This window comes from Mus caroli, chromosome 6 (genome assembly GCF_900094665.2).
Source record: "Mus caroli chromosome 6, CAROLI_EIJ_v1.1, whole genome shotgun sequence".
Lineage (NCBI taxonomy): Eukaryota > Metazoa > Chordata > Mammalia > Rodentia > Muridae > Mus > Mus caroli.
Genome location: NC_034575.1, coordinates 86,708,554 through 86,722,228, shown reverse-complemented (window position 1 = coordinate 86,722,228; position 13,675 = coordinate 86,708,554). Strand labels below are relative to the sequence as shown.

Genomic DNA, 13,675 nt, shown 5'->3' with positions numbered 1-13,675 from the left:
CAGACATTGGGAAGGACTGAAGCCTGGGTGGGNCCCTTCTCTTTTCTCTCTGTGCCCATTCTAGAGACCCTCCACCCTGCCCCAGGGACTACAGGGCTTTTAGAGTCCTGCCAGCACCCGGGTGTCTGGTCTCACAGGGCCAGGAAGCCTGGCAAAGGATGAGGGCTTGTGTTAGAAACTCTTCAAATCAGTGTCTCCTTTTTCTCCCCATCCCACACTGAAAAGCAACTGCAGAGGAAAACAGTATCTGTGCAGAATAGAATGTTCCAGGCCCAGAGCTAGGATGAGTCAGCAGCCAGTCCCTCTGTCCCCATTAGTTGGCCTTGCTCCTGCTTGGCATGAAGATGCTCTGTGGGACTCTAGGCAGTGAGGTGAAGGAACACCATTTTCTGCCAGTGGTACCTGGGNAACCTCAGTTTCATCACCTGTACAGGGAGTTACAGTTCCTCTTTTAGGGAGTTTTAAAACTTCAAATATTTTTATAACATCATGTTTGCTTCCAAGCTTGCCACGACAAATGCCAGAGGTGGACCTCACTCACAGGCCTTCATTATCTGCAGGCTCTCGAGGCTGCCAGTCTGCAATGGAGGTGTGGCCTGACTGTCTTCTCCTGAGCCTTTCTCCTTAGTGTGCCACCTTCTCCTCATGACCTCACTGTCTTCCCCTGTACATGCTATATCCTGCATTCACCCTCTTAGAAGGATACCAGTTCAGTCCACCCTAATGTCTTTCATTTCTAGGACACTATCTCCAGGGTGCTAAAGAGATGTTTCAGCTGTGAAGAGCATTCTCTCTTGCAGAGGACCTGGGTTCAGTTCCCAGCACCCACATGGTAGCTTATTATAACTATCTGTAACTCTGGTTCTGGGAGATAAGCAGGCACAGACACATACATTCATGCAGACAAAACACTTATAAAGAAAAAATAATTTTAAAAGATCCTATGTCTAAATGTACAAAACCAGCCTTACATTTAAGTCAAATGGTAGGAGAGGTGATGTTCTTGTTTATTCAAAACATACTGAGCACATAGCACTGGCCAGGCTCTGTTCTAAGTGCTGAGGGCCATTAGCACAGTGGGTCAAAACCTCTTGTGTTTGGAGGGCTGCTGTTTTTGGTTGGGAAGCCAGCTCCTACAGTACAGTACACCAGATGTTAGGACAGGCNATTGGTTCAGAAGCTCCAGGAAGATGGAGAACAAAGAGCTCTGTAGAGCCCTGGCTACCTGAGGTTGGGGGCGCTCTTCCTCACCTGCTCCCCAGCTTCTGCGTTCCTATTCAGCATGTGCCCCTTCTTTCTCTCCTCTGCAGTGTTGAGGGCGAGGCCCCCAGCAGCGAGACTGGCACATCGCTGGACAGCCCCTCAGCCTACCATCAGGGTCCCCTGGTACNTGGTTCCAGCCTGAGTCCAGACCACTACGAGCACACGTCAGTGGGCGCCTATGGGCTGTACGCAGGGCCAGGACCACAACAGCGCACACGGAGGCCCCGGCTGCAGCACTCGACCTCAGTCCTGCGCAAGCAGGCTGAGGAGGAGGCCATCAAGCGCTCTCGGTCACTCTCTGAGAGCTATGAGCTCTCTTCAGATCTGCAAGACAAGCAGGTAGGTGGCAGGGGTCCCTGCCCACTATCCATGGTCTCCCAAATGGCATGAGGCTTCAGCTGCCTGATGTTCTTGGTGATGGGTTCCAGATACCAGCTGGTGTGCACATCTGAGGAAGAGGGGATCCCTGCCTCCACTTCTTTCAGAGCCTTTCCCAGCCCAACTCTGCTGAAATGTGGGAAGGGATTTACACTGATGGTCAGGGGCACTGACATCCTTTCTGGGGACTTATATAGAACCATCTTCAAATTTTGCCTTTGTAGGTCTCAATATCCCTCACTGTAGGATATGGGGCCTGTGTTGGGTATCTGAGTGTCATGGCCCAGTAGGACATAGGTTGCCAAGGTGGCCATGGAGGTTCTCAGGGTCCAAGAAAGGCCTTACTTGTTATATTCCCCTGTGGCTGTGGTGCCACAGTATCTATGCTTTAGAAGATGTCTGCATTGAATGCTGCAGCTCTTCCTCAGGCCTCAGACCCAAGGATCAGGTGGCCTAACCCACTTTTGGGGTTGTTTTGAGCAGAGCAAATCCTCACGGTGCAGGTACCCAGTAGTGAATCGGCTGCTGTTTGATTGTGTCTCTGAGCAATGCCAGGTTTCAGGAGATCTCTGAACTGCAGGGATGTGTAGGAACAAACAGAACATCTGGTCAGCATTCCATAGCCCTGAGCTTTGTTCTTTTGAGCAGGTTCCCATGCCTTCCATGCAGTCCCATGGGCTAACACCGGAACCCCTTCCCACTGCCCACAGATGCTGTTCTCTCCCTCCTTCCCATGTTTGCTGGCCACTTTGTTCCATTTGTTCTCCAAGGGCCTCTATTCTTGAAGTCACAGAGATCTAGGCTTATGCAGCCCCATCTTCCTCAGGGCATGATGCCCTCGGGTGGATCTTCTCTCTTGGCAGACATCCCTCAGTCTTGATCTCTCATACCTGTGGTGATACCCCTGTTCCCCTCTGCTCACATGCTTTATCCTCCCAGGCCATCTACCTTCATAGTTGAGATTCACAAGGAGACTGACTGGTAGCAGATATTCCCTGATAGCTGTGGCCCTAGATTGCTTTGCCAGGCCTCCATTGAGTGTCTCAGCTCTGCCTAGATTCAGAATGGTCCCTGAAGAGTTTGTTGTAGAAGTCATCCACACAGGACCATGAAATANAATTGGACAGGATTGAGATGGCATCCAGACTGTAGCGATGATTCCGTGCCACAGATATGCAGCTATTCACCTTCATCCCACCCATAGCTGAATTCCCCCCTTGTGCCAAATCATAGGATGGGGACAGCCTGCAAATGAGACTGCAGTACCTGAACAACATTCCTGGACAGTGGATGGACAAGCAAGTCAGCAGTTAAGACATTTTCATTGCAGGAAGTGACACAGACCCTGGGGGTTACAATTCTAGAGGAAGTAGTAGAGGGTCTCTGAGTGTTGGCTGTGTCAGATGAAGGTAGCTGGCCTGAAAACTAAGCATTTGGAGAAGAGCTAATGTATGTGCCAAGGTTCTGGGACAAGAACTACCTTGGTGTGTCATTCTTGGTGTGTCTTTGTGTGTGAGATACAAAAAAAGATGGCAGGGAAGAGTTGGAAGAGGCAAAAGGCATTAACATCAGCAGCCATGCCATTTTCCATGTTGTACTGAGCATCCTGGCAAGCAAAGCGAAAGAAGGAGGGGATGACACGAGAGTTGTGAGGGGAAGGTGGAGTCACTGAAAACTCAGATGCATTCTCCTTAACCCAACCCTCTGTCCTTGTCCTTCCCAGTTCCTGAGAGCAGGAGGCCAGTCTAGGGATTAGGGAATGACCATCTCAGGTCTCTTGAGTGGTGGCAGTTGTGCTTTGTGGAAGGCAAGTCCTCTGGATTCTCATGCATACTTCTTTGAGACAGTCCTCAGCAAGTAAGCCCGTAGAGGTGAGCCCTGGCCCAGGACCAGCCTCTCTGGCACTGACTGTGATGCCTGGCTATTGGCTTTTCTCCGGCCATCTGAGAAGAGGGATAGAGTGGAATCCCTCAGTAAGATAAGAACTGTGTGAGTGTGTGGTCCAGTCCCTCATATCCCATGGGGTAGCAAGTGTTACTTGCTTTTCCCTCCTCTGGGTCCCATAAGAGCTATAGACAGGGCCTCGTGTCACTTCCAGACCAGAAGGCAGAATAGCTATGATGAGTTCAAGAGTAAGAAAGAGTGGGACTGGGTCAACAAATCCCCACTTTTAGGAGAGACAGGGAGGAACTTTCTTTGGTGACTCATTCCAGAGCCCACTTCTGCCTCCTAAATGAGCCATCATTCAACACAATACACACAAACTTGGGGAACTTGAGAAGCAGATGGTTGCCTAATCCCCAAGGTCCAGACATCAGGGAAGGCCATGGAGTAAGCTTTGGTGACTCTGGTGCCTTTAAAGCCCTTGGCAGGGATTCCATGCCAAGGCCTTCTTGGGCAGGGATTGAGAGAAGGAAGGATTGACTTAGGTCTCTTCCTGACCCTGAGCTCAATGACCACTCAGCCAGTAGTAGTTTTGTTTGTTGATATGGTAGTACAGCCGTCTCTGAGGGAGAAACCCGGAGCCTCTGTGGCTATCCCTGGAGCCCCTTCTCTGCTCAACTGGGCCTGGTGTCCTGAGAATTCTCTAGTCCAGCTTCCTGGAGGCCCTGAGATGGGTTGCAGAGGGTCCTCTCCCAGATATGGACCACAGCCCTGGCTTTGCTCAGTGTCTCTGGTGCATCTGTCTAACTTCACACATTCTCTGCCTCTCCAAGGCAGGGACCTTGTATGTTGCCCTTTTGCATTGCCAAGCATGATGAGGTGATGGTCCACAGTGTCAGACAGGTGGAATCAGGGTTTCACCTCCTCCTGGGCACCTGAATCCTCTCCCCATCCTCGAATAAATAAAGCCGTGCCCCAGCAGCTAGAGACTGCAGCTAGATTGCTGATTCCTACAGACAGGCTGTAGCTGAAGGAGTGTGTTTCCTGTTCACCCAGGATCAGGACTCAGGATTANCTCTCAGGCTGGGACTTCAGGAGGCTGTGGGTAACTCTTGAGAGATGCTGAGTTGAGGTGCCTGAGAGCTTGCCCAACATCCCTCCCACTTCACAACTGTGCCCTTCAGAGCTGTGCACCTATCTGCACTCAGGACTATAGGGCAAAGAAGGAGAGCCAGCCCTGCCAGTCTTCCCCTATCACCTCAGCCATCTGTGTAGCAAGNATAGAGACCTCACAACTACAACCTAGGAATGGGGCTGAGGTCTTTAGCCAGAGGCCCATGGCCTGTGCCAAGCACTTGGCTCATCACTGTGAACTTACCAAAGCACTAGAAAGTGGGTCCTACTGCTGCCCTGCATCACAGATATGGAAATGGGGGGGCTTCATGGTTCCAAGACTCATCTAGAGCTGATGAGAGATAGAGCCAGGGTCAAGCCAAGCCCCTGGCAAGGTTCTGACTGCTCATACTTCAGGCTCTACAGGTGACATCTGTAGATGCATCTTGAGAAAACCTCCAGGGCCCACAGCTATGACCAGAAGTGTTGGGATGTTCAGCATCTGTGTACCGCCACCTTTACCCAATCTCGTCTTATCCTGGCACCTATCTGTCCCATTTGACACTGAAAACCTTCAGCAGCCCCAAGCTGCTGTTTTAAGCCACTTGGGAATATGATAAGAACATCCCAGGTTACATCCCTATGGAGCATAGAAGAGCATAGTTGCCTATCTCTGTGTCATCACACAGGGCTCACGTTCTTCTCTTCTTACCCCACTCACTAGGTGGAAATGCTAGAACGCAAGTATGGGGGACGCCTCGTGACCCGCCATGCAGCCCGCACCATCCAGACGGCGTTCCGCCAGTACCAGATGAACAAGAACTTTGAGCGCCTGCGCAGCTCCATGTCGGAGAACCGCATGTCACGCCGCATTGTGCTGTCCAACATGAGGATGCAGTTCTCCTTCGAGGGCCCCGAGAAGGTGCACAGCTCCTACTTTGAGGGAAAGCAGGTCTCTGTGACTAATGATGGCTCCCAGCTGGGGGCCCTGGTGCCATCAGAATGTGGAGACCTTAGTGACCCAGCCCTCAAGTCTCCAGCCCCCTCCAGTGACTTTGCAGATGCCATCACGGAACTGGAGGATGCCTTCTCCAGGCAGGTGAAATCCCTGGCTGAATCCATCGATGATGCCCTCAATTGCCGCAGCCTACACAGTGAGGAGGTACCAGCCTCAGACACGGCCCGGGCTCGGGACACTGAGCCCAAACCAGGTCTACATGGCATGGACCACCGCAAATTGGATGAGATGACAGCCTCGTATAGTGATGTCACCCTCTACATTGATGAGGAAGAGCTGTCACCACCGCTACCGCTCTCACAGGCTGGTGATCGGCCTTCCAGCACAGAGTCGGACCTGCGGCTGAGGTCTGGGGGTGCAGCCCAGGACTACTGGGCCTTGGCCCACAAAGAGGACAAGGCTGATACGGACACAAGCTGCCGAAGCACACCATCACTGGAGCGGCCAGAGCCACGGCTGCGGGTGGAGCACCTGCCCCTGCTTACCATTGAGCCACCCAGTGATAGTTCCGTGGAACTCAGTGACCGCTCGGATCGCAGCTCACTCAAGAGGCAGAGTGCCTATGAGCGCAGCCTCGGTGGGCAGCAGGGCAGCCCCAAGCATGGCCCCCACGGTGGCCCCCCCAAAGGCCTCCCCCGGGAGGAACCTGAATTGAGGCCTCGGCCCCCTAGACCTCTTGAGAGTCACCTAGCCATCAATGGTTCAGCCAACCGGCAGAGCAAATCTGAGTCTGACTACTCAGATGGGGACAATGACAGCATCAACAGCACCTCCAACTCCAATGACACCATAAACTGCAGCTCTGAGTCCTCATCACGGGACAGCCTGCGGGAACAGACACTCAGCAAGCAGACGTACCACAAGGAGACCCGCAACAGCTGGGACTCTCCAGCTTTCAGCAACGATGTCATCCGTAAGAGGCATTACCGAATTGGCCTAAATCTCTTCAACAAGTGAGTTCCTCCCCTTCATGCATGGCTTTCACAATCATACCCCTGGGCCCAGGCAGGACTGGCAAGAGATGAATCCATCTTCCCTCCTACTGTGAGAGCCTCTACCCACACCCTTACCAAGGATGAAATTTAAGGCAGCCTTTATAAGGCTAAGGCAGTACGTTGCACCATGTTTATGGTTAGAGNAGCTTTAAATCCTAGGAGACCCAGCTCCTTCCAGGGGCCACTTATGGAGGTGGCAGATGTTCATGAACTAGACAGCAGAATGGGAACTTTTCTGTGGTAAATCCCTATCCATCATGTCCACACATGTGTCCCCATAGNTGACTCAGCCTCAAATGCCAGGTTCAGGGCTGATGTGAAGCACAAAGGTCTTAGAACAAGCCGGTAGCAAGTCTGTGTAGAGGCCTGGGGAAAAGGCAAGGTAGGGGAGCTGTGGACTGGGTCCTTTGCATGGCTGCTCTGGAGGGGCTCAGGGAAGGTGCAGCCGGCAGCCCTGAGAGCCACGCTGTGGTAAGAGATGGATATTTAAAGCAAGCTATTCTTAGCAGGGTCAAAAATAGCATGGGAAGTGGGGAGGGCTGAGCACACCCTCTGAGGGGACCTTGGCAGCTCTTGTTTAACCTGAGATTTTACATTATTTCCTTCCCTCGGGCCTCAGGGATTTGGGGTCATCAGAAGCCAGCCTGGTCTCCCTGGGGCTTGTGAACCTAGATAGCATGTGACTAGCCTGCCTTCTGGTTACAAGCATACAGCCTAGTAGTTTCCAAGAAAGGCCACAGGAGGGTAGTGGGGCACAGTGGGGGCCAGCCACATCTGAGCCACACCTTGCTGTTTCCTGCAGCTCCTCCAAAACTAGGATGGCATGATTCTGAGCATCCCTAGCAGTGCAGATGGAGTGGGTAAGAGGGGCCTGGTAGGAGGAGTATAGTATGTAGCCCTCATTGAGGCCTCCAGGAGCTGAGTCTAAGACTCCTCACATTTATCAAGAGAGTGTTCCTGTAACCTCTTCCCTTACCTGTGGCCTGCTACATGTAGGAGCCAACTCACCACTGTGCAAGCTACAGCCAGAACCCACAGGTCACTGACAACTGTGTCCTGCTTAGTCCATCTGTCCTACATTGGCTTTGCTATTCCTACACACTCCCCTGCTCCAGGACTGCCTCTCAGCCCTGGGTAATGGGGGTTAAGCAGAGTGAATGGGTAGAGGCCAGCAGTACAGTACAGGAGGCAAAAGAAACAATCTCCTTGGCCAACCAGCTATGGCCTTTGTAGATTCTTTCTCAATCTATCATTACTTAATTACATGTGAAACACAAATATATCCTTCCTGACAACGAAAGCCTTACAGTTAAGGATGTATCATCTTTGACTGTGGGAGCTCTTGCGCAAGTGTGTTATGTGTGTGTATGCACGTATGTGAGAGATCCTACTTGTCTTCTTTCATTCTTCACCTTATGTTTTGAGATAGGGTCTCTAACTAACCCTGGAAGTCAGTGATTCAGCTAGGTTGTCTGGCTAGGAAGCCGTAGGGTTAGGGTTAGGGTTAGGGTTAGTCCTCTTGTTTCTGTCTCCCCAAGACTGGGATGGTCGGCTTTTTGCATGGATGCTGAGCATCAAACTCAGGTCCCTGTCATTATACAGCAAGCTTTTTGATGACTGAACTGTCTCCCCAAGCCTATCCAGGTCTTTTTGTCTGTGGGCCTATTTTGTCTTTTTCACATCTGTGAAACAGGGCTGGTACTGATGTCGCCTCCTTCCAGACTGTAAGCATGCAAGCTTGGTATGTGAAGAGTACAAGGACAAACATATGCATTGCTATTACTTGACCTGCCTGTCGTCACTTTTGGCCTGTGCTAGATGACTTTGACCTAGGACTTCATAATGGCTGGCTGTTGAAAGTCTTGCTTGCTACTTATATGGTCCTTCATTCCTGTGTGCCACATGGGGTGGGGACCAGGGGTTGATGTCATGTGTCCTCTTGCATTCTTCACCTTACTCTCTGGGCTGGAGTCTCTAACCCTGGAAGTCAGTGATTTAGCTAGGCTGGCTGGCTAGTGGGCCTTATTTGGCCATTGCTTCAGCCTCTTTATGTCTCTGGAAACGTGACACTATATGGACTGTCCCAGCACCTTCTCAGTGGAATTCAGACTCCTGGGTAGAGACTTTCTTTGGCATCAGAACTGTCAAGTTCATGTTTAAAGGGGGTTTTACCTGTTTCTCACCCCTGGATCTGACAGTGCTTGCTCCCCACCCACTCCTTTTAGTATTGCCCAGCTTCCTCCAGGCAGAGTGTGAATTGTTGTAATTTGCATTTTCTGCTGACTTGAGTCAGCCCTGTCCTATGGGTTTTAATGGCACACCTTCCAGGTAACTTGCTGTCATTTCTTCATTGGCTGCACTTTTTTTTTTTTTTTTTCAGTTCTAGGCCTTTAACTTAAGACCAAGGGGAAGTACTTTGTCCCCAAACTACATCCCTAGTCCTTATATTTTAAGACTAGCTCTCACTGAATTGCTCAGGTTGGCCTGGGACTCTCCGTACAGCCCCAGCAGGCCTTGAACTTATGACTCTCCTGCCTTGGCCTCCTGATGTTCAGTATTTGTCACTCTTTAGGCTTGCCATCATGAGGCCTTCTAAAGGATGACTCTTTCAGAATTATAAGTATGTCCCCTGCTAGCTATTTATCTTTATTGTCTTTTTTTTCTTGGGGTTTTTCTTCTAGATATAATGAACACAATGAAAAGGACCCTGGGAAGAATCTAATTAGCTTTAACTGCACTGCTCTTATCTAGTGGAAATGTTTAATTTTATTTAGTGTGGTCATCAGTGCCTTTGTGTTTGAAATTGCTTTTTCTTTTTATGTTTTGTTTTTTATTCTTCTAATTATTTTGCCCTGCTGGGGACTGAACACAGGGCCTTGCAAAGGCTAAGCAAATGTTCACTGCTGAGCCATATACCAACCCTTACTATCAGGTCTAACCATTACACTTTTATATATCTGCTGTGCGTGTGTGAGTGTGCAGGTGCTGATACACATGTGTGTGCCCATTTATTATGCATGTGAATGCCATCTCCCCAACTCCTCATGTGTCATTGATATTTTAAGACAAGGACCCCTCCATTGTCACACTCTTCATGGATAGTTGTTCCTCATGAATTTTAGAATCAATTCATTGAGAACCTTCTGGGGAAACTGGAGCCACCTCCAGATTGGAGGTGACTTTGGAGAGATAGCTCTTTATACTGCCCGACACAACCTAGAACTGGAAGGCCCAACCTAGAGGTGTGCATTAATTAAAACTAATGAAAATTAACTTGGCTCTCCAGGGGCACTAGCCACATGTGGTTATTGGAGACCAGGATAGGTGCATAGCTGTGAAACAGGCCAGGCCAGTCTAGAGCCCAAAGGGAAAGCTGCAGCAGCTCTGGTTCTGAGATCTAGCTGGTGACACTGGCAGGAGCCAGTCAGGTTCCATGTGGGATAGACCCTAAGGCTCTGGGACTGTCTCACTCCCTAGTAAGCAAGCACTCAGCTTCAGTTTCCTCCTTCACTCAGTCATGATACCAGGTTAGGGTGCCTTGGAGATTCTGTGTTGCTGTAAATTTGCCAGTTAAACAAGCCATAACCTGTTTGCCAGTCTTAGAGCCTTTTGTTCTATTTCTAAGGCTCTTCTATAGATGAGGGGAAGAGCTCTGGATCTCAGTAATGGCTGGTAGCTCCAGGTTTAGTTCACAAAATCCCAGGGCCCCTCCAGGGATAAATCTGAGTGCCCTGGTGGCCTTGCCTGGACTATAACTGCTTTGNCCTAGGCCCTGGAGTTTGATCCAGGCCTTTACTGGTCCTCAGCAGTCCCAGTACCATGCTGGGTCTCTATCCATGAGATCCAACAACCTCCATTCCCCTCTGACTTCACTACCAGTTTTCTGCCCCCTGCTTGTCTCTTCTACCACTGCTTGGGGCTTCTCCTGAAAGTCTCAGGTCTTCTCCCCTTACTACTGCCATCCCTCCAGGCCCTACCCTTGCCTGCACGCCTTCTGAGAACCCTCCAGGACACATAGATCCTAATACTTCCCTAACAAGTGAGGTACCTATCTGTCCAGAGCATCCTTCCAGAGGGGTCTGCAGAGGCTTGCATGGTGCCCCACAGTGAGAGAGCCAGAGAAAAAGATGAAACGGGAGTGCTAAGAAAGAGAGGCAAGCTGGGAGGGCCTCTCTAGGGAGCCTATGCCACCTCCTGTTGTCCTGCCCCTGTCCAGGCCCCAGTTGTACATCTGGTAGGCAGCTCTAGGAGAAGGCAGGAATCCAGAAACCCCAGGCAGAAGGGGACCAACTATACCACTGATCTACTCCAAGACCTGGAGTGTATTCCCATGTTTGAGCCTTGGCACAATTGAAAAATGGGTGTGGGTCCTTTTTCCCAGGACTTGGACAGAATTTGAGACAAAGGGGCCAAGGCCTGGCCTACAGCTGCCATCCCAGGAGGTTCTATGGGTGGCTGCTGTCAGGCTCAGCTCAGTCTTGGAGGTTTTTCTTGGCCCTGTGCAGCTGGCTGTGGGAGGGGCGGACGAGCGGACGAATATTCATGCTCTGTAAGGTCATTTCACAGTCTCATTCTTGTCCTCACTCAGAGCCATCCATAGCTGCTGTTGTCACTGAAGGTTGTAGCGAAATGACAGGAGACCAGAGAAACCAGTGGAGGGAAGTGTAGTCACACTTGAGTCTAAACCAACTTGATGTCTAGGAAAGCTGGCCTAGACTTAGAGAAAGCCAGAGCTGGAAGTTGACAGCTGGGTGGAACTGTGAGCGGGCTCACTGCTCACTTTCTGCCTGGTTCAGAAAGACCCCTACATTCAGACACAGACAGAAGTGGGTGAGGCAGAGGCAGAAGTCAACACTTTCTGCTGCTAGGTCCTTGCTGTATGGACTGACTTTCCATTGTGGTGTCTCATGGTGGCTCAGGGAGGCTTGGAGGCTTCCTAAAACAACAGAATATGTAAAGGCCTGTCACTGTCTTGCTGGGCACACTGGAGCTGAGTAACTTGATTCTTCTGGCTCCTCATTTTGTTGTCACTAAAGGGAGTAGTTTCCTCCACCAGGAACCCTCCTGATTCCCTATGCAGCTCCTCCTCAGAAGGTCCCAGTCTCTCCAACCATGCAATTGAAACCATACTTTATCCAGGCTGCTGTGATGTCCCTCTCTGGTTGGTCCTTGCAGTCTGTACAGTTCCCAGNGGCTTGATGGAAGCTCCCAGCTTGAACTTCCTGTTTCATTCTTTCCAGGTGACCCAGTCAGTCCTAGGATACAAAGGTCCTTGAGGGGTTAAGTGACTTGCCTCAGGGTCCCCAGCCAGTAAAGGGACCGGAGATTTAAGCCCAGGCTTCCTGTTCTCTGGCTCCATAACCAGAACCCTCCCTGCCTCACACACCAATGAGAAAACATGGTTTTGGAGGGTGGGGACTTGGTTGGCCTATGGCAGATAGCCAAAGGGGACTGTGGCACGCCCCTCTGCTTACAGTTCAAAGATCAGACCAGGCCAATGGCTTCCTTCCACAAGGGAAACTTGAATAGAGGCCACCACATCCACATAGGGCAGGGATTGCCTCCCTCTGCGTGTGGGAAGAACNGCAAGGTTGTTCATTCATATCCAGCAAAATGGCTGTCCTACTGCATGGAGGCCAGTGTGAGGTAGTCACTCCTGCAGGAAGCCTCTTAGAGCTGTTATTGAGCCCTGGAGCTACCTCTCATCANAGCCTGTCCCCTCAGTCTACCCACCCCTCAAAGTGGCTTACACTAATCCCTGCTCCTCAGCCACAAGGACTGTGGCTTCCTCTGTTCTGTGACATCCATATAGGGTCAGTCCCTCCTACCCCAGGCTTGGATCACAAGTAGTAGTTGTCAAGGATTATGAGTCTGCCCCCTTTCTGCCTGTACGCCTGACCACCACACACAAGCTTACACAGACACACACCAGCAGAAACCAAGTTGTCTTACACCCTGCTGCTCCTCTGTGCAATGACTGGGTGCTAGAGGACCCCTGGCTTGGTAGTAAAGTGCCCTGGCTCTGATCCCCTCAGACTAGCCAAGGAAACCTTCTAGTAATTGGCCCTTACTCATCCTGTTCCAAGCATGCAGGCCTCTATGCCCATTCATCCTGCTATGCGACTACCCTTCCTCTCCCCTCCCCCATTTCCCAGTGCCAGCCAACCTGGGACAGCCTGTGGGCCCCAGGCTGCAACCCCTCCATGGACCTCTACCTAGATAGCATCCCTAGGACTTCCCTGGAAAGGCCCTATCTGCTGTACTCACGGGCCTATTCCCACTTAGGCTCCCAGCCCCCTTTGCCATGCCAGCAGCTCACTGTGCCTGGCACCTTAACCTCTGAAGTGTATGTGCTCAGGGAGATGCCATAGCCTCACACCCCATAGAACATCCCCACTTCCCTGGGCAGAGGAGCCTGTCTAAGAGTCCTGATATCATGGACCTGTATGTATGGGAACAGGCAAAGAAGTAAGAGAATGCCAAAGCCGGGCAGTGTATCATGGGGGTGGGGAATGGACCAGATCATCTTGGGCTACTTCATTACCAGCTGTGCCGGGTCACTGCTGTCAAGGGACCAGTAAACACTGGTCCTTGTTTTTTCCTACTCAGGAGATAGAATAGANCTCTACTGACTGGGATAAGGGAATGTACCTGGTCTCATCATTTTATGGGCACACAGCTGGGTGTACTTGGGCTGGCACCTCACCCCTTAACAGATCTTAGTGACTGGACAGAGGGAAAGGGAGCCACTGTGATCCAATGGCCAGCCTGGCCCTAGGGGTTCTGCATAGCTCCAAGTGGTCTCTGCTGGACCCTCCAGAGCAGGACATACACCCTGAGACTCATCTGTACAGCTGTTTGCAAACTCACTTGTGTCATCCTGTGACAATAGGACCTCCCTGCTAATGAACTGAGGGCTCAGGTTTACATAAAGACAGACAGGAAGTCAGGGGCTGGGGGTAGGAAGAAACCTGTCTGAATCAGAGAATACCCCTCCCTTCCCTGGACCCTCAATTGCCCCCCC

The 13,675-nt window shown here is 51.1% G+C and overlaps 1 protein-coding gene across 10 annotated transcripts in view; it reads left to right on the top strand.

Moving 5' to 3' along the window:
- Iqsec1 (IQ motif and Sec7 domain 1) overlaps nucleotides 1-13,675 on the top strand; it is a 151,018-nt gene that overhangs the window by 114,443 nt on the left and 22,900 nt on the right. For all 10 annotated transcript variants that reach the window (XM_029478927.1, XM_021164330.2, XM_029478930.1 and 7 more), the window contains 2 exons: nucleotides 1,311-1,602; nucleotides 5,363-6,609. In XM_029478927.1, coding sequence (XP_029334787.1) covers nucleotides 1,311-1,602; nucleotides 5,363-6,609 — 1,539 coding nt within the window. Of the gene's footprint in view, nucleotides 1-1,310; nucleotides 1,603-5,362; nucleotides 6,610-13,675 lie in introns of those variants that run through there.